A 24,119-nucleotide genomic window follows, 5' to 3' on the forward strand; every position below is an offset into this window, starting at 1 on the left:
GTAAGCAGTCTTGGGAACCAACAGTCCATGATGTGGCCCATAGGTTGGGCAGCTTGATGTAAACAAGATTGTTTTGAAATCAAGATTTCAAAACAAATATGGGTAATTTGAATTTCACCTTCTACAGCACCGCCATCCAAGCGTGGAATGCCCTTAACCTCTCCCTCAAAAAATGCAAATCACTTGCATCTTTTAAAACAGGTCTGAAAATCCACCTTTCAGCAGGCCCAAGGGAGAGGAAATTATCCCCCCTTCTCCTTTTTCCCCTCATTGTATATAAAGTGTTTTTATTACTTGCGCAAGCAAATCGCGCAAGTACTGCGATCGGCTGGGTATGTATGTATGTCGATGTACTCCACCAGCCAATAAAGTACTATTCTTGATGACGTAAGATTTTAGAACAGCAATTGTACGCCTTATGACTCGGCCAGGAATTGACAATATGACGGGTACAATAAATATTCACGGCAGTTTGCCGTGAGTAATGTGTTGCCTCACCTGTAATGTGAGTTTCACAATGATTGATATAATCAGGTGAATTGCGTATTTACAGTATAAAGCTGACAGAAAGAATGTGTCTGCTTATTTCGGTCCTTCTGTCTACACAGTTTTATGCAAGCATTTCTATGACCATGGTTTTCACGCCTTCGTGTTGGTCTCATTCACAAAGTTCCTCCATGATTAATCAGGCCATGCATTATGATTGAAAAAGGAGGGGGCAGAGTACAGAGTAGACCCTTGGGGCACCACTATCAAGTAAATAAGGTCAATGATTATACATACGTGATCATACATGATCAATGTTATATTCACTCTTTGTAGGCCATGTTTTGATACATTTACATTTTTAATATTTAGGGCTACATTCAAGATTTAAGAAGATGAATTTGTCATGCACATGGTGTGGCCTACTCCGCCAGACTGTGCTAACAATGTAAAGCCAAATAGGTAGTATTTGTAATATTTTAAATCAGTTGTATAAATATACACTGGCAATTGATATGTTGCAGCCAGAGGAAAGATCAGCCTGGCAGAAAATATGTAATGGACAGTTTTATGTTGCCTGCACAATAGCCTACTCTATGATTTCCTTCAGTTCGTCTGTGCTGTTTATAATCTTCAAGCTAAGCTTACAATGTATCTTGCCAGATTGTGGTCTTTTTTATGAGAACATAACGTGTTAGTTTTCAGTTTGACTACATGCAGTGGACAGAAATAGAAGCCCACTCTATGGGCATGTTTTTCACCTTAACTGTGTTTTCAGAGAAAAGTTTGGTCTCCGTTCTCCCCCCCATGTCCTCAAAGTTGTTAGTGCAGCGGCGTCCCGGCACCGGGCGAAAACTAGAGTTCCCGAAAATTAAGGCCCGGCCCTACCTGGGCCCTCATCAAACCCTGTACACTCAAGACACTGCTCCCGCTGCCACCCTTAGATCTCCATATATGGAGCTGACCTGTTATTACATTCCATATGCTGATCTGACCTCATCAAACCCTGTACACTCAAGACACGCTCCATATATGGCCAGTACAGAATTCATTCCATATGTTGATCTGACCCCCATGCCAAAGCGCCAGCGCTCGCCCAGTAGTCTGCTGTCACCCAGGCGGATCCAAGGGCGAGGTCGCTTCTCGCCCTCAGGCGTCTTACTGGTTATATATAATTTTTTTGTTACGTGTATGTTTCTGTGTCACAACCTCGCACCCGTTGTTTGCGTTCGTTTCCGAAGTTCTGTTCGTGGTTTAATCAGTCCAGTGCATTCTGCCAACTTCCAGGCCAGGACATTGTCACTCTTCGCAATGCTCTTCGATAATAGAAATCTATGTATTAGAGGTGCCATTGGGCACTGGCCCCATGAAGTGAATGGAGTTGGCCGGCGTAATTATAAAAACGGGCCTTTGTGAAAAAAATGTTGTGCTGAGATCAATATCCTGTGTGTGTGTGTGTGTGTGTGTGTGTGTGTGTGTGTGTGTGTGTGTGTGTGTGTGTGTGTGTGTATACATATTACATATAGGTAATCTCGGAAACTGCTGGACTGCATGGTCAGCACCAACATTTTGGAATTAGCCTCATGGTGATGCTATACCGGACCACTTTACATTTTGACCCCTAAGTCTGTAAACGTGGAGTCCTTCGATCATGATGCAACTTCACATATACAGTAGGCCATGCCTATATTAGGCCATGCCTATTTCCGGCTTTTACATTTTCATCAAAACACTTTTTATTACTGTCCAAAGCTCACACAAATCACAACACGTTATCTCTGTAGTCATGTGATACACACATCATTAAAAAATTAAAATATATATTTTCCATTCCAATAGAAGAAAGACTCCTGCACACTTCAAATGCAAAGATAACATTTAATGGGGAAGAAATGCAATGTTATCCATGCATTTGATGACAGCGAGGGAGTCTTTCTTCTATCTTGCAGGTGCACTGTGCATAATATAAGTCTTGCTCGTTTTTTTAATTTATTTTCATGTTGCAATATTTGGTCATAAAAGCAACAACACTCGCAAGGCTGTCGTTACAGACATTTCTGAACAGCTCATGCCTAACAATTCCCCTTAGCTGTTCTAAAGTCACTAATCCAAGGCCTATGGGCTTTATTGCTTTATTTACAACACAGCTTTGAATGCGGCTCAGCCAATCACAATCAAGGACCGGAACGATCCGTTATTATGCCTCAAAACACTTGCTTTTGTGTGATGCTCAGTTTCTGCAGTGAGGAGCTTATTTTCACTGCTCTCCCTCTCTAAAGTGGTTGGTAGTGTCAAGCTGGTACCGGTAGCTAAACCGGCAAAAATAAAATAAAATTGGCATTCATATTAAAATTGATGTCGTCGTCGTCGTCCCCCCCGGCGCCACGGGGGGGGGGGGCAAAGGGGGTGTTTGCCCCCTTAAATCAACCTCTTTGCCCCCTTAGATCAAAAGTGGATTTTTTTTGTTACAGACAAAACAATGGTACATTTCCAGGCATTCAATTAAATTCCATTGCTTGAAAGGAGGGAAGTAAGGATGCATCTTAATACAGGATGCAGCAGCATCTTAATGATCTCCCATCTAGAACTGGAAAAACAACATTCCTCACCTATAGGCCATCCTTGGGGTGGGGAGGGGTGCTAATGTCATTGTTGCAGTGGTCAGGGTGCTTAAGTGGGCAGCTTAGCTATTGCAACTAGCCTATTTATTTGTTTGTAAAAATGTCAATAATAAAAATATAATTTTACTTTGTGTTCTGGATTGGTTTTATATTTGGCAATTTTGGCAGTGCTATTGATTGATAAGTTGCAGCATTTGATGTGTGTAGTTCTTTATAGATCTAGCCTCTTCATTTTTTTGACCAGATCCATAAAAAAAAAAGAAATCTGAAAAAAATGTTTTTTGTCCCCTCAAAAATCTCAATTGCCCCCTCAGTCATTTCAGCGTCACGTGTGATTGCGTTTACACACGGGCATATAATGCAAAGACGCGTTCTGTGTTGATTTGGAGCCGCTGCATGCATCATTCCGTCTTTGCAACGTCATGTCGCTGGCTTCCTTTGACAATGAATGGTAGATTGCATCGTTTAATCTGCCCCGTGTGAACGCAACATCAGTGTGTGTGTGTGTGTGTGTGTGTGTGTCTCATTCCGTCGTTTCTCTCCGTCGCTCTCGGCGAAGCAGGAAGTGGGTAAAGAAAACACGCACGCAGGAGGAGAGAGAGCACAGGGAGGCAGAGCTGTGAGAACTGTATGGAAGCAGCTGATGATGATGATGATGATGATAACACGGAAGTGAAATTAATTACAGTGTCGTATCGGAGCGAGTCGTTGCTCAACTGCTCTGGTTTGAAGTGAAAGTAGAGCAGCAGAAAGAAAGAAAAACAACAGTAGCTTATAGCTGACAGTGCTAAGGAAGTGTTAGCATCACAGCTATAGCTGCGTCGCAACAACAAACCATAACAGAGAGGGATAAGAAGAGAACAGAGAGTAGCAAGCCAGCAAGCACACACTGGAGTGAGTTACACACTGGTAAGTGTGTGTGTGTGTGTGTGTGTGTGTGTGTGTGTGTGCGCGCGCGCGCGTGCATGAGTTACAGTACGTGTGTGACTGTGTGTGTGTGTGTGTGTGTGTGTGTGTGTGAGAGAGAGAGAGAGACAGAGTGAGAGAGAGGAAGGGGGTCTCTGCATTAAAGTATAGTTATTCTGCTGGTGGTTTGTGTCAGCAGGAGACAATACACACAACTCAGTAGAGGAAGGCCCCAAGGAGAGAGAGGGGAAACAGCGATTGAAATGGAGAATGTAGGGGGGTTTGTTTGTGTGTGTGTGTGTGTGTATAGACTGTCTCTCACTTTATGTAGGTAGGCTGGACCCACGGGGCGAGGAGGCTGGTGAAAGCCAAAAAGGAAGGAAGCGTTAAAAAGGTCACCACAGACCAGACCTGACAACGCTCAGTGAGAGTCGGATAGCAGACAGAGAACTTGAGAGATAGTGTTTGTTTGTTCGGTCACACCGAGGGTTGTTGGTGATGAAAGCATGCAGTTTCCTGTTGTTAGCTTGTTTGATGAATGGTATGTTTAGAGTAGACACATTACTTACAATTGAGGCTGTATGTATGTATGTATGTATGACTCACTCAATATAACTTATACATATGCAGGATATAGACAAATTCAGAAACGGGTCTCATGGTCGCAGCTTATGTATTTCCTGTAGGCGGACTCGACATAGCTGCGGCCGGGGTTTAAACCCTCACCAGGCACATCTCTTCTACTACAGTGAACTGTACCTCAAACGTTACTCTTTTACCTGCTTTTTACTAACACTAACATTACAAAGATGACCAGAACATTGAGATGAACCTGTGTAGTTTATGTAGTGGCAGCATAAAAAAAATGTGGCGGAGACCACGTCCGCCACTGTGGTGGCGGAGACCACCGCAGTTGAGTAATGGTTGAGACAAAGCAGTGAAAGTTCCTGAAAGATACATAACGTCAGTCTTACCCAATACCCAATCTTTCTGTTTTATGAACACAAGGCTGCTGTACTTTATACCTCATACTAAGCATTTAAAGTACTATGAAGTAATGTCAGTGTTAGTAAAAAGCAGGTAAAAGAGTAACGTTTGAGGCAGACTAACATCAGTCACTCCGTCGTTCACTGTAGTAGAAGAGGTGCGCCTGGTATTGGTTTAAACCCTGCAGCTATGTCGAGTTCGCCTACAGGAAATATGTTATGTAAGCTGCGACCATGAGACCCGTTTCTGAATTCCTCTATAACATGAAGAATAAAAGTGCTCCCCCCAATAAAGTCCTGGGCAATTGCACGCGCAAAGGAGACGGAGCACTTTAGACTTTAGAGTTATATTATCCTGACTGTATCTGGTGTCACAAGGGTTTTGCTGCCCCTTTACGAGACTAGTGGCCTGTTCTGAGTTTGTGCGGATTGGAGGAACAGTGTGCCTGTGAACCCGGTACATCAGAGGTCTGATGAAGGGCCGTTGAGGCTACAAACATCACTTGCTATGGTGGAAGCCAACACTTTAGTTTAGAGCATGAGCCAGTGTGCAGACTTTATTGTTTTTTTTAGATGTGGACTTCTGTCCTGCACCTGTCACGTTATTGTTTGTTCACATATATAAGTGATAATGTTTGGGTGTATGTTTTGATTTGATTTATAAACTCAAACATACCCCTGACTCTATTCCCAAACCTTTTAACAATTATTTTCAAACTAATTCTCAAATACACAAACGCAACACTAGACAGGCTACTCATCTCCATCCTCCCCTTTATCGTACCAGTCATTACATAGTCAGTTTTCCATGTTATACAGAGGTACTGTGCTTATATTCCATCCATTTTTGACAATCATGTTATAGATAATGAAGTCTCTTGTTTTTTTCTAGACGACTTCTTTATACTATGCAATCAGGGGTCCGTACACTTTTCCGACCAGTCATTGGCCCGACATGCGGAAAACGACCAGATTAAGGTTGGCAAACATGCGTTAAGGTTGGAGAACATGCGTTAAGGTTGGCGAACATGCGCTGCTCTGTGCTTGCAACCATATGTAAGGTACAGTACAAAAAATAAATAAACTGAATAAATAAATAAATATAATAATAATAATTGCTATTATTGTAATGATGTAACAGTATTTTTGGTAGGGAAAAATTATCTAATTAAACCTTTTATGATGTATTGGGTTAATCAGATTGTGTAAGGTTAGCACTTAGCAGATCAAAATAAGCAACAAAAACTTTTACTTACAACCACACCATTAGGGAAACATTTTCTGATTAAACCTTTTATGATTTATTGGGTTAATCAGATTGTGTAAGGTTAGCACTTAGCAGATCAAAATAAGCCTCAAAAACTTTTACTTACAACCACACCATTCACAACAATTCCAAGGGGAATACTGGTGAGGGCCCGTGCCCATTTTAGGAGAAAGGAAGTGTATGTATACAATTTCATGGCATAGGCAAAGCTATTAATGCATAACCTTTTATTATTATCTTTGGTTTTGGTTGCCCTTTCAGCAATGTTTTGCAATGATTACAGAGTTGGTGGTGTTTGTAATTGCACTGGGTCTTCTTTATCTTTGACCGTTGCCTCTATTCTATGGTATATTACCGGTATTACTATTTCAGGGATTTCAAAGCTGAAACCTGTCCTGAAATGATTAATAAGTGCTTCATGATTTATCATATAAAGGCTTGAAATTGTGAAAATTTTGGTTGCATATGCTCCTGAAATGTAACTTCTGCAACGAATTTATTTAAAGTTTTCAGTCAAACAAACCTCTGTCTGTACATTCTCAGTATGTGTCTTATGAGCTATTGAGCTTACAGTAGGCATGCTGTATGTAGGCAAGTATAGGTGCTTATGTGGTGTGGAGATGGTTTACGCATTGTCCCGGTAACGGGTACTGTCGTCCATAATCCATCTCGCACTATTTTCTTTCCACCGACCTCATGCCGACCGCTCGGTGCGGAAGTTCTTGTGTTCTTTTGTTTAGTCTAGCCAAATCATGTTACCGAGTGATTGAAAGAGGAAGCACAATATAAATTGACTTTTGTCCAGAACTCTCTTGTATTTCATGGAGGCTTAGCGCAGAAGAACATTTCATATTGCATCCTACCATGTGTTTTTAAGGCTTTTAACTGTTTTATTACTTGTACTACAGTTGTTTTTATTTAATCAATTAAAAATATCTAAATCGGTCATAACTATTTATAACTGGTTCTCTACCTTTATCTTATAGGGCTTACTCATCTGAACCCCGCAGTCACCACCTGCTGCCATGAGTGGTCTTGGGAAACCCGGGGACAGACAGATGCAGCCGATGGAAGAGCTTCCGCAGATGGATGGGTCATGTGACGCATGTGAGCCTGACGAGGCCCAGCCAGCCACACAGATGTGCCGTATCTGCAGCTTTGCTTTCTGCACTACCCATGGCGAAAGACATGGCAGCAGCACACGCCACCCATTAGTGCCGTATAGTCGAGAGGAGCCTCCGCCGCCGCCTCCGAGGCTGGAACGGGGTGAGATCTTGGCTGGACGGGTCGCGTTTGAGGCCCAGGCAGCAGGGAGGATGGCGAAAATAGAGAATTTCATTGGAGACCACATAGCAGTGCTTGGGGAGATGATCCATCAGGCGGGGGACGCTATTGTGGAGAGGGTTGGATTGATTGGAGAAAGACCCGGTATAGAGGCACAGAATGGTCTTTCGCCAGAGGATGGCGAAGGTGCAATGGCTGAGGGCGCAGAGGCAGGCGAGGAGGCTGTGGCTGCACCAGAGCGAGGGAAGAAAGATACCGTGACTGTGGAGAGACTGCGATGCACGGAGCACGGACAGGAAGGCTCCCTGTACTGTAAGGCAGATGAGAAGATCATTTGTGTGGTGTGTGCTGTGCAGGGGGACCACCGCGAGCATGAGATCATCACTCTGCATGAAGCTTATCTCTGGCAAAAGGTGAGAGTTGCACATTGATGACATGACTAGTTTATATGAATTAACTCACCAGGCCACCAATTGCGCCTTTTGACGCCCTATTTTCAGATGTTTCTCCACATCAATGGTGCCTTTTTCACGCCTTTTTTAATATAAATTGATTACGGTTCACAACTGTGTCCTGTACACGCTCATAACACTATGGTTCCGGTGTGGTGAAAAAAACGAAAAAGGAAAAAAACTTCTTCTTTTTTGGGTCAAAACAATTATTTATTGCTCATTTCTCTACACAATGTGATCCTCGGTTACAAATAGTATGTTTTGGGTGGATTACATTTTTACTTCCTGATTTTCGGTTTCTGAGTGAAACGGCTTTCAGAATTAGATCCTTCGCCTATTAAATGACTGGATGGCGCCCTGAGCCCACCACCATATGGCGCTGTTTGCGGTAAATGAGTTAAGTGTCACTTTATCCCCCCACTGCATGTGATCATTATAGTACAATGCATAGCATCCACACCGTAATCACAACATCCCCTATCCGGTTTGCATTTACTATGCTGTATATACAGTAGCTGTATGCCAATAGCTGTAGGCTCGGTAGACTTTTAAATCAACATACCAGAGCCCCAGGATGAGCTCAGTGTAATGTTTTAAACATAACCATCTAGCGTTGACATCATATGAAATTCATGGCGGGCACATGAATAATTTGTTTGGCTACTGTGAAAAAATAGGCATTATAAAAATGTGATGCACATATTCCAGTGTCCTTTTGGCTTTGTATCAAAAATAGTTTCATGATCTCTATTCCCCACGTATTATTTTTGTTTGTATGGGTGTGTTTAACATAGGTTCACTGAGGGGCGATTCACAGTCACACTATGGTCCCGGCCTCCCGGGTGCGCACTCGGGACCACGTGGCAGATGTTGTGGTAGTGTGAATGATGTGTACCGTTCCCGGGAGCGGTTCGCCCAACCGTCCCTGGGACCGTTTAAGTGTATTCAGATACGGATCGTTCCAATGTGAATGCATGCGTACCTAAAGAAGGAAGTGGACTGTTCTTTTTTAGAACGTGACATAATCTCTAGTCGACGAGCCAAGTGTCAACAAAAGAAAAACACGCTGCACAACGCATAACACCAGCGCATTTCTCAACGCCGCCCGTCTCCTGTTGAATCTGCGTATACACGCAGCACCACAGTACGCGCTTATATTATTCCGTGGACTACACGTGGCACTTGGGCTTTGCTTGGCATAGTTTGCAAAGTAAAACAAAATAATAATGATGCTAAAGTAAAATCCATAGCAAACTAATATAATACACGACACTGGAGTACAGAACTGACTGACACAGTGAATAACAGGCAGGCTGACTGAAGTAGTAGGCTATAACGGCAAAGAGGCAATGCAATGCAGTGTGTCTGGATTTATTGGAGACAATGTTGCAGAGTTGATGCAGTGTTTCCTGCAGGAAAAAGCTTTGGCATGGTGCTGGGTGCAGGGGGGCCTTCTGGCAATCGAAAATTGATTAATTAATTAATTTGATTAATTCATTAAATAAGATTAATAAATTAAGATTAATTCGTATTATTGCTCTTGTATTGCTATTGGAGACACTGGGGGACACTGGGCAGGCACTGGGGAGTCACTGGGCAGGCACTGGGGAGGCACTCAGGGGAACACAGGGGAGGCACTGGGGAGGCACTGAGGGGACACTGGGAGGCACTGGGGAGGCACTGGGAGGCACTGGGGAGACACTGGGGAGGCACTGGGGAGACACTGGGGAGACACTGGGGAGGCACTCAGGGGCACACTGGGGAGGCACTCAGGGGAACACTGGGGAGGCACTGGGGAGACACTGGGGAGACACTCAGGGGGACACTGGGGAGGCACTCGGGGGGACATTGGGGAGGCACTGGGCAGACACTGGGCAGACACTGCAGGGCAGACACTGGGGTGGCACTTGGGGAGGCACTGGACATTTCATATCACACACACACCATGATTCACTAGCCCCCTTAGAAAAAAGAAAATGCACGGTGCGATTTATTTCAAGCATGGCGCAGCGCCATGCCAACAACATTGTGCAGGAAACCCTGGTCAGTGTCCGTGTGCGCCAGCCATCAAGCACACCGCCATCTGGAGCATTAAAGTGTGTTATGCAAGTGTACCCGGGTGCGCTGTTGAATCTCGGGCAATGTGAATCATGGCCATCGGGGACCAGGCAACCGTATTCGGAAACGGTCAAACGGTTCCAATGAAACGGATTCAGTCCCTCTCAGTGTGAATCGCCTATGAGTCTTCAGCCAGTGGCATTGCAATCCGTACAGCAGCCCCGGATAACATGCAGAATGGGAGATTTACCCGGCCTGAGCAGTGAGCACCAGCCTTTGTGTCGGCTCGTGACGTTATTGCTTTCCCATTTACAGTGAGATGTTATCAACACACTGATGAGCGCATTAGAATTATGTCACTGTGTAGAATTAGCAGGGAATGACTGTGATAAGATCAGGGTTCTTGTCTGAATTGTAATACTTTCAACAATCAAAGCTTTACAGAGTGTAAAATGTCGCCTCAATACTGAGTCTTTGTCAATAGCTTGTCTGAGAAGACTGAGAAACCGAAAGCTGTGCATGTAAAAGTGATAAATGGATTCAAGAGCGTTAGCTAGCACAGCATTTACAAACTGTAAGCTATGCACTTTGTTATAGTAGTAATGACCTAAGTGGTTTAGTGGAATTAACTTACTCTTACTGTAATTTCTAGAGTACAATCCTGAGTCTGCAGAGCCATGCCACAGCTCTTTTCAATTGTGATTTATATACATCTAAACGCGGCGCATTTCTCAAGCTTAAGTTATGCTTACACAATGGCAATATGTGTGAACAGAGAAAAGGAGGGTCAAAGCACACGGTCACAAGACACTATTTATTACTTGAGTCCAGAGAGACTCTTGGACAAAAGGAATCATTCTAATGGCAACTTTCTGTTGCCAGAACAGTGATTCTCGAACCTTTCAAAATATTTTGACAAGCACTTGGAATTGTACGAGTTGAAGCATTACATTTAGTTTGACTTGGTTCGGTTTTGGTTCAATAAATATTGTGAAAATAGCCGATCTACACACCACACAAGCACGCACTGTAGATCGGCTATTTTCACAAGTTCTGCCTCTTTCGTAGGTAGTAATATTTGACAGTTTGGACTTAAATTAGCTGACCATGTTTTCATTTATACTATAGTTTATTGAATATTTTGAAGTATAGCTGTAATTCACATGTGTGCATACTGTGTTTTAGTATATCATTGGCTGTTTTGTTTGCTCCATCAGAACAGGGAAGGCTATGACCTGCTGGGCTGCACACGGCGGATGTCTGAGAAGATGAAGACTAAATGGACCAATCCTGAGGTAAATCCAATTAGAGGTGCAACCGGTTATCCAACTAATCAATGTAATCATCACATTGAAATCAAAACGATTTTAGCGTATTACAAAGTATAAAATTGAACAGGAAACCTGTGTTATTTCAGATTTTACATTCAATTAAACAAAATCTTTGAAGTGTGAGAACTACTTATTTAGAAGGCATTTGCCTCAGCCAGGTCTTAATGGATTAATCAGTCTCATCGATTTAGTCAATTATAAAATTCCATTAGTATTAGAACCTAATCTTATGGATACAGAAACCTGAGTTTGAGTGTGTTGCAGTCAAGCTTCTATTAAAGGTAGGGTAGGGTTAGTGATAATTTCTGGTTAAAACATTTCTTTTTTAGTTTAAAGCATTATATTGTGAATCGTAATCATTGCCATAGAAGAGCGTTTTTTTATTAACATGGGTCTCCCCGTCACTCCAGATTTTTAATAAACAGAAAATACATTTTCAGCTGTGTTATCAATTTAACATTTATAGTGTTTGATTTCCATTTTTTTCTGTCTGTCTGTCTCTCCTAATTGGATAAAATAAGTATCCCGACCTGAAAATATGTGTTCTGTTTACTAAAGAGCTGGAGAGACGAGGAGACTTGTAGTCATATGTAGCAATGCGTACTATCAGAATATAGAGCTATTTATCAGTCATTTGAACTAAAGCATAATCACTTACCCTAGTATTACCTTTTAGTGTCGCTTTGTCTCACCCTTTTCGCTAATGTTAAGTATTTAATATCGTCATAACCCTCTGAATAGGCATGCTAGGGTTCATGTGGTTAAGCAGGTCATCACAGGAAAATAAATCAAGCCTAGTTATCATATACCAGAGAGAGCCATAACATAGGAGGACAGATGAGCCATTAATCATTGTAATTCAGTTGGCAGAGGAGTAAGCACTACAGTGGCATGACACACACACACACACACACACACACACACACACACACACACACACACACACACACACACACACACACACACACACACACACACACACACACACACACACACACACACACACAGCAAGACACAGCAGTCTGGATTGAGATAGAGGGATTAGGAAGAGATTATGTCATAAAGAGTTGGTAAGTATACACAGTGAGAGACAATTATTTAAATCCATATACTTTAATTCTTTCTGCCCCATTCAATACAATACACTCTGGCTTTCATCAAAGATATAATTCCAGCGGGAGCTTTGGATTGATGGCATTGTATTGTGTGATTACTGAGTCATTTCATTTCAGGCTTCAGCTGGTGTCTGTTGTGGTTTGCATTGGCGCCTGTGTGCTGACTCACGTTTTCAAACTGACACAGTGATTTGAGTTTCATAAAATATGAAGTGGAGTTAGAATGCTGTAGTCACTAGGCATTTTTTCTTTTCTTTTTACTCCTATTCAACAAGATACAATCTTTAACTATAAATGCACCAAGTCTCTGCATGTGTACATAATTGAGGCCAGCAGGCCAGCTCCATAGTAGGCCAGTGCCCTTGGGCACCGCTGTGGAGGCTCCAACGGGCACTGCTCTAGTTATACAAATACTATGAATACAAAACGTATACAAACTGCAATGAGGGCCTATGGATGAAGGAAGGATTTTATACACATCTACTGGGGGGGGGGGGGGGGGGTACACTGTGCCTTTTTAACTCACTTGAGCCACACTGATAGGGCCTCGTTCAAGGTAGTGTCCCTGGTAGGTAGCACCCCCAAAAACAATTCAAACCCAGTTTTCAATATAGGTAAAAACATTGGATATAGACTAGTTATATTAAAGGCAGTGGCAGTAGTGCCACTGACCACACTGTGGCTGTGTCCTGTGTATAGAATGTAACAAAGAGCTGTGAGGGTCATGACATGTCTAAGTGGCTAGGTCTCATCTATTCACAGCACCAGCTATGGTGGCTGCACCTGCTCTTATGCAAGCGTCCCTCAGCACCAGCCCCGCTCCGCTGTGCTCTGCCACTCTAGTAGTGTAACCATGCGTGCGTGTACCAGAGAAGCATCGGGATTAGGGTGCCGCTCCAGAGACATGACCTGTGGCAGCTTGGCATAATGTAGAAGGTTAATTTGAACCTATCGGCTAGAGGTAATACCATTATTGGCAGCCACCGCCACACCCCAGCTTACGGCCCCTATCATACTGAAATATCAATGCTGCCCCCGAGCCTTCCTAGACCTTTTGTCTCACGCCACCACACCAGGGAGGTGTAGCGTGTTCGGAGAAAACCACTAACCTAGTCACTCGCAGGGCTTTGTGTCAAAACCCATTATGAGAATTTGTCGGCGTATCCTCTCTGCTCTCTCAAATGTCAGCAGCTCTTATTATGCATGAGCGGTGGCCACTAGAGTGACCGCTTCTAGCATGGAAAGAGTGTGTGTGAATATAAAAACGTGTGTGTGTGTGTGTGTGTTGTGTGTGTGTGTGTGTGTGTGTGTGTGTGTGTGTGTGAGAGTTGGAACTTTAGATAAGCTTCAAGGGAATAAAAGCAGGAGGAGGTCTGTTTTTGTTGCTTTTATTGTGCATGCACTCCAGTGTGGTTTGTTGTGTACCCTAGTACATTGTGTGTCTCTCTGTGTGCATCTTAAAGTGTAAGACCACTTTTCTTTTTAGGTTTGGGTTGTGTAGTTACCTTGCCATGATGTAACTCCAAATGTGGACAAGACATTTTAATAAAAAGTTCCTATGATTAGAAATTGATAATACAAAATATGCCTCTCATTGACTTACATTGTACGCTAAAACGGCTCTCAAAGTCACTCTTCTAGTACGTAAACAACACAAACAAAGTTGATTCAGACAATATAGAGTCTATATTGTCTGAATCAACTTTGTTTGTGTTTGTTGTGATGCTCTATAGTCTATATTATAGACTATAGAGCATCACCAAAACTCATGTGGTTAACTTCCTGTTGATTTTACTATTTGAAGATCTGGATCCGGATCCACAGATCCAGTCCGGGTTTTCTTCCTAATAAAATGGACAAATCAACAGGAAGTTAACATTTTTATGAAAAAATAAAACCACATAAGTTTTGGTGATGCTCTATATTGTCTGAATCAACTTAGTTTGTGTTTGTTTACGTACAGTACTAAAAGAGTGACGTTGAGAGCTGTTTTAGCGTATGTATGTCAATGAGGAGCATATTTTGAATGATCAATTTCTAATCACTGGAGCAATTTTTTATTTATTTCTTGTCCACATTTGGAGTTGCATCATGGCAAGGTAACTACACAACCCAAACATAAAAAAAGTGTTCTTACCCTTTAAGGGGTGAGCTGATGGGTTTAACCCCTAGTTGTTGTTTACTTATTAAAAACGTCTGTGCTTAATTATGCACGTTGCCTAACTTGCCTCAGGTGTGAGGATTTTAATCTCTCTGAGCTCATATCCCTGTTATCCGCAGGGGGATAGAACATATAGAAGAAGACAGTACTGAGACTATACATATTAATAGGAGACCAGAGAGGAGCGCATGGGGGGGTCCAGGAAAGATGTCTGACATTCAGCTAGTAGGCAAGACTTGTCAACACTTGAATACTCCTCAGAGTTTGAAACATTGTGTGAAGTATTTAGTAGCCTCCAACCATGGTGGCAGCGGGGGAGTCTGCATGTCATTGTTATGTCGGGCAGAAACCCCTTAATATTTGAACTTGGTATGTTTTCTTGTAAATGAATGCGCTACTCCATCATAGTGTAAACATTGTGTTGCATGCATCGTGGCGTGTTGTGAATTTCTGCAATTTTTTGGACATACAAGGTTTCCACTTTGACGATATAAACCTTTTTTTACTCATATTTAATTTACTCACGTCCTGCTGCACACAATGTCGGCTATGGCACACTGCCTATGGGGCTGCTGGCTGGCTGCATGACAGGTACAGAGTAGACTAGAGGGATGGCAGTCTGACGGATCACACACACGCACGCCCGCACAATGCGCACATACACGCGGCACACAAATGTACCTACTTTTGTGAGAATACTTTTAATTAACTTTCTACGTTTCCTTTTTTTGCGTAATGGGCTGAATTGGAGAATCTGATTGTGAGATATGCAAGAAAGGGTGCCAAATGGATGAAAGTGTTCCTTTGGAACAGGTCCACTACTTCCAGGGGCAGGCAGTTCAAACCCATTTGCTCTTAATGTTCCATTAATGCTTTTCACCATTCTTTTTAAAAACATCACATAAAACCGCCACTAACTAAGCAGCAGGCCAGACACTGTTTGGGCAGTGATAACGTTTCACAGAAAGTTTAAAAGCTTGGGTTATTTTTAGTTCTCCCGTGTATTTTTTATTGATTTTACAGCAGGGCCAAGGTGCCAAGCTGCCTGGAACGTGGTTTGTATGTACAGTACAGTACAGTATCGTATGTATGTGTAGCGTATGTCTTGTCTCGTCAAAAGTCAACCAATCGCAGCTCATGCCAGTACATGCATGGCATCACAGAACAGAAACACCTCCAGTCATAAACAAAAGTAACTTATGAAGTGTGAAAGTTGGATCAAAGTTCAACCCATATACTGCCTCCTGCTGGACGCAGAGCCAACCGCAGACTGCCGAGCCAACTTTAATGCATCACGCTGGACTCATATCCTGTCTGGGCGTCCATCTTTAATGCTAAATAAATGGCGTCAATGCTAGAAGCTAAAATGAAGCCATCCTTGCTCTAGAAAGCGCCAATGTTTCCATCTAAACCACCGGATAATCAGCAAAGACCTCCGAACATCGCACATTTTATCCAAACCATGGAGAGCTCTGTAGATTTTGAGTTATTCAGCTTTTTAGTCAGCCTGTATAAAGGGAGGTGAACGGCAGTGCGGTTGCACAATCCCGTCTAGGATCGCTAAAGAAGGAAAGGCCAAGCCAGAAAAAAAAAAGAAAAAAGAAAAATCAGCGATCCAGTTTGCGATCAATATTAAAGCTTATCAGACGGAAGTATTTCTAATTTCGGTGCGGTAAATCTATGGATTTTTACAGCTAATGGCCACTAGGGGACCTTCTAAATCTATCTCTATGGCCACCTGCGGCTTATAGTGCAGTGCGGCTTGTTGCGAACGCAGTGAGCACTTACTATGAGACCTAGCAGATCATGTCTGTCTGTGTGTGTGTCTGTCCCGCTTTTGTGCCCATATATGGAGCTGAGTGATTTGTTTGTGATTGATGCAAGTGTCTGTCCCGCTGTTACGTCACCATGACTCAGCCATAACCATATAAGGAGTCCCCAAAGCAGCTATACGTCCAAAACCCAAATATGTACGAGCTGCGTTCGCTTCCCGTGTTTGCGCGTCTTACTCGTATATTATGTACACATTTGTTTTTTTCCCTAAATTTAGCTGCTTATATTCAGGTGCACTTTATAGTCCGTAAATTAAGGTAATTAGGTATTTACTGTATATTATTTGAAGTATTTAACCCTAGATCACTAAACATGGGTTTTCACCCGGACAATTATCTATGTGTGTCTGTCTATCTGTACGTACGTTAGGAAGGACGTACGTACGTACGTGTGTACGGCTATAATCCACGTAACTTGAGAACCGTCCGTTCGCCCCACCGACTTCAAATTTGACACACGTTCCACCCAGTGCAGTGTCGAGTCGGTCGGACACACGGTTGTCCAGAACCGCACAAAAGGCCTCTTCCCGGACTCTGGACAGGGCCCCTTCCCAGGGTTCATATATGGAGTTGGCTTGTTCTGACATCACAACACTCCATGCCTGACACAGAACTCCATATATAGGAATAAAGGGACACAGAGAGACAGATACAGACTGTCTCTGACACGGGTACAATGGGTATCCACTGACTCGGTGCTCTACAGCCGTGCAGGTGCAGTGGTCTAGTTTTTGTAATTCTCATAATGTTGCTGGTGGGTGGGTCTTTCAGTAACCTCTTGATGCTCAGTGACATCATAAAAGGTAGGTTTCTTTCCCTGCCCACATCCCTGTTTTTTTCTACAGGCAGGTGATAGGGTGAATTTCACCCGTGTTTAGTGATAGTGATAAAGAAAAATCCCATACACCCACATTTTTTTTACTGGACCATTCTCACATGTCCCAGAATTGGATGGACCAACGGAGAAGGTCCCAGCTCCATTCGTTTTTTTAGAAGTATTTTTTAAGTAATACCCACATTTTACACCGATTTGCCCCCCTATGATGGCGCCCCCATGCAGTGTACCTCAAGTTGCCATGTATTGCTGTACCTCAGCCAGCCTGCATGCGTGCGTGTGTTGGGCTTGTTTATGGAATATTTTACATTGGGTAAAATATACCCAAGTTTAGTGATGGGTTGACAAAAAGGATGTTTAGGGTTCCAGGGTTAAAAATGTAGAACGTCACCACTCCAGGCCACATGATCACAAGTACCCAGCCTGTATAGTGCAACGTCGCCACTGAAAACCGCATTGTGGTCTCATTTAAAGAAAGACTCTGTGTCTTGTGTCTCACTCGGGATATGTGTTTGCTCCCAAGAGTTTAGGCTTTACACATTCCTTTTCAAGATTAATGGGTAGCACCACCTAGTTAGTTTATAATCAGTCTCAAAGGATACACTGTGAGGTTCTGTTTGAATTGCTTGAATCATTGTAGTCAAGTGAAATGTCAATGGAATATTTCAGAGTCTGAGAAGTTTCTATTTTCAGTCAAACACCCATGACATTGTGTTTCCCTTTCTCATAGAGAAAGGATTTCACTCACTCAAAGCATATTTGCTTAGTTGAACTTTTAAGCCAGCAGCTTCTATAACTCTTAATTTAGGTTACATACTGAATTCTAATCAGTTCAATTCATTATGCTAATCTATTAAAGGCCTTGTATAACACAAATGGTGAAATGGGCATAGTAATAGTAGTTAATGTGTTCAGTGGAGCTCATACTGTATCTCCGCCCGGCAAGGTTTTTCTTTTTCTTTACTTCTTTAAGGCCAAATTGATAATTTTATTGAAAATAAAAATATTTAAAAAAGAGAAGATACTTAATTTGCCTACTGACAGTGTGCACAAGAGATTTGGCTCCGATTGGTCCAGTGATTTGCAAGATTAGCCCCGGACAAACCAACCAACAGACATGGACGAAAACATTCCTTCGGCCTGGCAGAGTTAATTATACAGTACTAGCCCTTACCCGTCGCATTTTTTATTCACTAATAAATTCATTATTTATTTATAATTTGTTAAATTGGAAAATTCGTTAAGACCTTCATATTATCATGGTCAATGCCTGTGTGAAAAGTGGGAGCGATTGGTGCAGGCGGTGAGGAGATACGGCAGTGTTTCTGACAGACATTCAGACAGACATTGACTGAATTATAGTATGATGATGATGATGATATATCAAATCACACCTGTGTGAAGGTAAATTCTCCATTCATTGTCAATGGGAATTTTATGTTTGTGTAGGACGAAAATAGCCGATCGTCCACATATGACGTAAATACTCCCATTCATTATCAATGGGAATTTTATGTTTGTGTAAGACGAAAATCTACATGAATAGCTGAATATAGGAGGGGGCTAGCGCCCCTCAAAAATTACATGCATTTTGAATTCAAATGATGCAGTTTTATTTCGACTTTAAAGCATTTACCTCGTAGTCACTTTGACCTGTTTCTGTAGATTTCAGAGTCCCGGTTTCATTGTACAGTAATACAAAGTCATTTTTTCAAAAGCTATGACTTAGCAAAACAAATTAATAGTGGAATACATTTGCCTGTACTTTTCATCGCTCCATTGCGCCCCATCTCTTTGCCCTTGTAAACACTGTGTCCCTATCTCTGCACCGGGCCCAATTGGAGGCCTCCGCTTGCAAGCGTGTAAATGAAGATTAGCACGCATGAATGCCTCCCTCCTAGTCCTCACTAGCAGGGCAAATGCTAGGAGAAACGGCGTCTCCAGGCAAAGAGTCCAAGGGCAGAGAGGGCTGCTGCTCTTCACACTACAGAAAGCTGGGCTGAGATCATGACCCCCATCAACCAGAGGGGTCGTGGTGACTCTGAGAAAGGGCAGGTGGCTCCTTGGAGGTCTGGGAGAATAGGAGAGGTGGTGAGAGAACATGTCAGAAGGCTAGATTGATGACTGATAATATACTCAAGAGAAAGGAGGGGCTAAGGGTTGCACCATTGGCTCCTAATCCTGCTTGGCAATTGGTCTTGGGCAACAATAAACGCTATGCATGACAACTAACTGCTTTGTGACGGCCGGCTATTCCTTTTCCGGAAGCTATATTGTGTTGTAAAATAGTTGCGTGCACTGACCAACTAATGAAAATAATTCAGATGTTTGTTTAACATTCATCCTTCAAAATAAATACTATTACTACATAATATACAATCAGGGTATTTTTTTTATGGTGTTGTCAATTTTAGATGAGAAGGAAACAACGGTAAAAGGAACTGTTGTAGCTCTAATGCACAAGACACTTTGTCTTTAACTACATGTTTTTCCCTCTAATAAGAAAGACATTTTAAAATAAGAAAATGGCTTGTGACGCATTGATCTTGCAGATCTGCTATTTTCACAGAATCTTCACCTATTTTAGTTGAATGTTCACGTACACTGACATGCCATGGCTTCATACGCACTGTTTACAGTACACTGCAGATAATAATTGACCTTTTAGCCATACATCTGATTAATTTATATACCTTGATCTGACTAGCCCACAACATATCTCCAGATACAGTTTACATGACGAATTAGGTTTATATTCTGCTGGGTCTATTGAATAATTAAGCAAACAACCGTTTTAGACGCAACTGTAGTGCATATGGCACACTTGCATTTCACATCAAAACACTTGGAATTAATTAAGTTGTAGCAGCGGTGGTGAATATTTGATTGATGTTTATGTTTGATGAATTTAAGCGGCATTGCGCCAATACCATTGCGTGATAGAGTGAAATCGCAGGACTTTTCCCCATCTTTTTTTTCTCCCTCTTCGGCAAATGATAGGCCTAATCTTGATCAGCGGTGGTTTACCTCATTGGTGCTTGTTGTAAAATCTACTGAGATGATAAACGCATGGTAAACGCAAAGTTCATTGACCTGACTATGAAGCGCCTGAACTATTGAGATACATTTTTCCACATACTGTAACTGTACGTCGACATTTTAAAAAATGTCTTCTAAATCCTGAGAGCTTTCTGAAATACCTATGTTTTTATATCAGTGGTTCTCAATATTTCATGTCACGGTCAAGGACCCCAAAAATGATATGTAATTGGCCCCCGACCCCCATCTGAAAATATGTTGTTCCAGGGACACCCCAGAAGCAAAGATTTGAGTTAAAAACATTCGCTCTGAAAGAATATACGTATATTCATTATTCAAATCTGAAAGAATATATATTGAAAGAATTGCGCCACATTTTCACGATTTTTCAAAATTAGCAGACCTACAATCTCGTAGCGCGGCTATTTTTCAATGGCTAAAGCATAACATTACGCTTAAAACACCAAAAGGGGTTCCCGCCCATAATGAGTTAAATGCCAAAAACGAATTTGTTAATCGCAATTATTTGTGAGACAATTCATTTCCAACTTAAATTTGTAATCTTGACACTCCTAGAAGGGTGCCACTGTTGCATGTATATAGCGTAACACTGTATAAACATATCATTGGTTCCTTTATATTAGGATGAACTCATTCATCCAGAGTAGTACATGCCAACTGCACCTTGAACCATGGTCACCTGGCTTATAAAATGTCATTACATTACAGTAAAGTACTGCTAATTATTATACTACTATTATAGAGTCCTGAGCCTGAGCATTCAAAAATAGATTAGTTTCCCAGAAGATTCCATTAGTCAAGCTTTGCAGTCTAATCTAATGATCTATGATCATTTGTTTTGTTAATTGCAAAAACGACTTTCTAAACCCTCCTTTAGTGAAAAAACTTGTAACACTGTGACAAGATGCAATATGGGGAATTCATGCCAATGATGCCATTGATTCAGATGGAGCAAAAGGTTACTGGGACACAAAGATTCTTCACTTTCCATTAACCTTCAACTCTCTGATTCCAAATGCATGTCTTTTTCGTATTACAAAAGGAGCTAAATTAAAAAAATGTTACTGCTCTCGGTTGGTTTAGTGGGCGATGTGGAGGACCTGATTGCTTATGCAAAATTGTGGAATACATGACAAGACTTAAGCACCTGAGGGTGCTGGCTCTGCCAAACACAGCACAGGCTGATGATTCTTTGCTTCACTGGAGGTAGGGAGGGAGGGAAGGAGAGTGAGATGGAAACAAGAGGTAATAAATAGAGTGGAAGTGAATTGAAGTTTACCTTGGGGGTGGGGTGGGGGGGGCTGATGGAACAACTGAGATAGATTGGTTGCGATGCGAACTTTGGATTGTTGTCATGGTGACATCTGTGTCGGGGGAGGGGGGGGGGTGCCGTGACGGACGTCTCCGTGGGGGGTATTGGAGAAGATCTGTTCAGTAATGAGTCGTAGCGAACAACGGAGCCTCATCGGAGAACAGGGAAATGGATTGCGCGGGAATCTCTGGAACCAGTTCAATATTGCGTTGAAAGCTAAACAGATGGCTTGTTGTAGCTGAAGACGCCACTGAGGTCTATCTGCGGATGAGACACACGATCGTGTCCTGCGTGTCCAGAGCATAGAGTTATATATGAATAGAGAAGACACCCGAGTTCTCCTCCCATCCACTTGCATTAAGTTGCTCAAAAGCGCATGAGGCGATTTCACTCCTCCTTCCTGGTAGAGTGCATTCTGGGATGGATTTTCCTCAAACACATGAACGCGCTGCCGTTGACTATCATTGTGCCGTTTGTGCGCGTTCACGTATGAAACATTCGTTCACGTGTCATGGCCTCAATCACATGAACGTGTGCAATGATAGTCAACGGAGCAGCGCTGGCTCGAGCTGCAATGACAAATTCGGCCACTATGTCCATTTCGCCTCAGGGTTTCCTCTGGGTGCCTTCTCTATTGTATATATACTCTAAGGTCCAGAGGAGCTGCGGCATGCCAACAAATTTGCTGGTGGTTGTGCAAATATGGTTTATTCACCATGAGTTCAAGGTTCAAGGTTGTACTTTTATGTAACTACACAAGATGTAACAACTAACAATAGAGTAAAACTTATTTTTGTTTGGGTTCCTTCAGACAATAGATAACGTGACATCAAAAATCACACACAGCAAGCACAGCAAACAAAAGGATAGTGCAAGAAAGAGCAAAAAAGAGACCATAACATATGTGCATGTTTTCCCTGTAGTAGCAAAGTTATGTAAAGCTTACAGCATAAGTTTGTTTAGAAAGGTGCAGTTCGAGGCTATGTTCCATACAGTATATACAACAATTTCATTTAGACAGGTGCAATTTGAGCATAATGGTGCGAGAAGAGGGTGTGTATGTGCGTGTGTGAGGTGTGAGCCATCCTGTTCTCTATCATCTTCGGATTTTCCCTTCATATCCGCTTTGCTTTCTTTAGTGTCATCTCATCAGTATTTCTACAGCCTCATATTAATATCCATGGATTATATCTCAATGATTCATAACTACACAGTCTACACTGATGTTCATTTGACCCTTTTAGCCTTAATGTCTGACTGTACCACGTCCAGGTGTTGTTTAAATTTCTGACAAAGTATTCAATCAATCAATAGGCCAATCAATAGGGAGAAGACAGCCCAATGTGCCTTTCGATTTTTGCTCATCCATATTACTTCTTCCCCACTCTCTCTCTCTCTCTCTTCTACTCCTTTGTCCTTTATTGTACACGGCATTGTCCTGCTTTCAGATGTCTACAGATGAGTTGGAGGCCTTCGTGAACAGCCAGTTTGACGAGCTCCGCAGACTGGCCCGTCTGGAGGAGAAGAGGACCCTCCACCTGGTGGACCTCAAGGAGGCCTTCCTGACGGCCCACGCCGCGGAGAAGATCGCAGAGATCAACGTCCACACAGAGCGCCTGGAAGAGGAGATGGCCTCCATCACGCATCAGCTGGACCTGCTGGACCAGGTGGAGAATAACGAGGCGGCGATGCTGGCCGGCCCTGCCAGGGCGGTCCTGGAGGCCAGGCCAGCCCCCCGACCGCCGGTGAGAACCCCCGCACCACATACTGCTGTCTAGAACAGTGGTTCCCAAACGTATTCATGTCAAGGACCCCCAAATGGACCCGTTGGGCTCCATTTGTACCCTCTGAGTTACAGTCCCATAAGGGTCCATTTGGTTCCAAACTTTCATTTAGCTCCCCGGACCCCACTTTGGGAACCACTGGTCTAGAAACTCGAAATTGGTGATCGTGCATAGTTCCTATTGTATCGTTATTTCCATAAAAAATGGAAGAAGATGGGGTGGGGGCAAGACTAGTGCGAAAGGTGATCAAACAAGAAATCAAAAACATCTACACATTTACACATAATTATATGTAGTGTAAGATGAGCTATAAAGGCACGTGAGGCTTAGCAGCAGATGTATGCTGTGCATGATATACTTGATAGTTAATGTGCTAGAAAAGAACTATAATGGGGGTGAGGTTTTTCACTTTTCCATGGACTTCAGAACGGATGGTTGGATTTTTATTAAAATTGGTGCTGACGCTCAGTCGGCTGCCCCGAAGGGATGATTTGCTTTTTGGGTCGAAAAGGTTACGGTAAAAACGGTATACGTGTGGGTGGATTTACATGGTTATTAAGCTGCCACATAGAGAGTACTTTTTGGGTCGAGAAATATGTTGGTGTGGGCAGGATTTGCAGCCCTAGGTG

The 24,119-nt window shown here is 42.6% G+C and overlaps 1 protein-coding gene across 3 annotated transcripts in view; it reads left to right on the forward strand.

The window, feature by feature from the left end:
- The first annotated feature begins 3,682 nt into the window (after positions 1-3,682).
- Positions 3,683-24,119, forward strand: part of trim44 (tripartite motif containing 44) — a 466,525-nt gene continuing 446,088 nt past the window's right edge. For all 3 annotated transcript variants that reach the window (XR_013963955.1, XR_013963956.1, XM_080761881.1), the window contains exons 1-4: positions 3,683-4,016; positions 7,253-7,963; positions 11,278-11,355; positions 23,155-23,451. Coding sequence is in view for 1 of the 3 variants with exons in the window: in XM_080761881.1 (XP_080618007.1) it covers positions 7,292-7,963; positions 11,278-11,355; positions 23,155-23,451 (1,047 nt within the window). In the remaining 2 variants the exon portion in view is untranslated. The remainder of the gene's footprint in view (positions 4,017-7,252; positions 7,964-11,277; positions 11,356-23,154; positions 23,452-24,119) is intronic.

Source organism: Protomyctophum bolini, assembly GCF_963924005.1.
Source record: "Protomyctophum bolini genome assembly, chromosome: 4".
Classification (NCBI taxonomy): Eukaryota; Metazoa; Chordata; class Actinopteri; order Myctophiformes; family Myctophidae; genus Protomyctophum; species Protomyctophum bolini.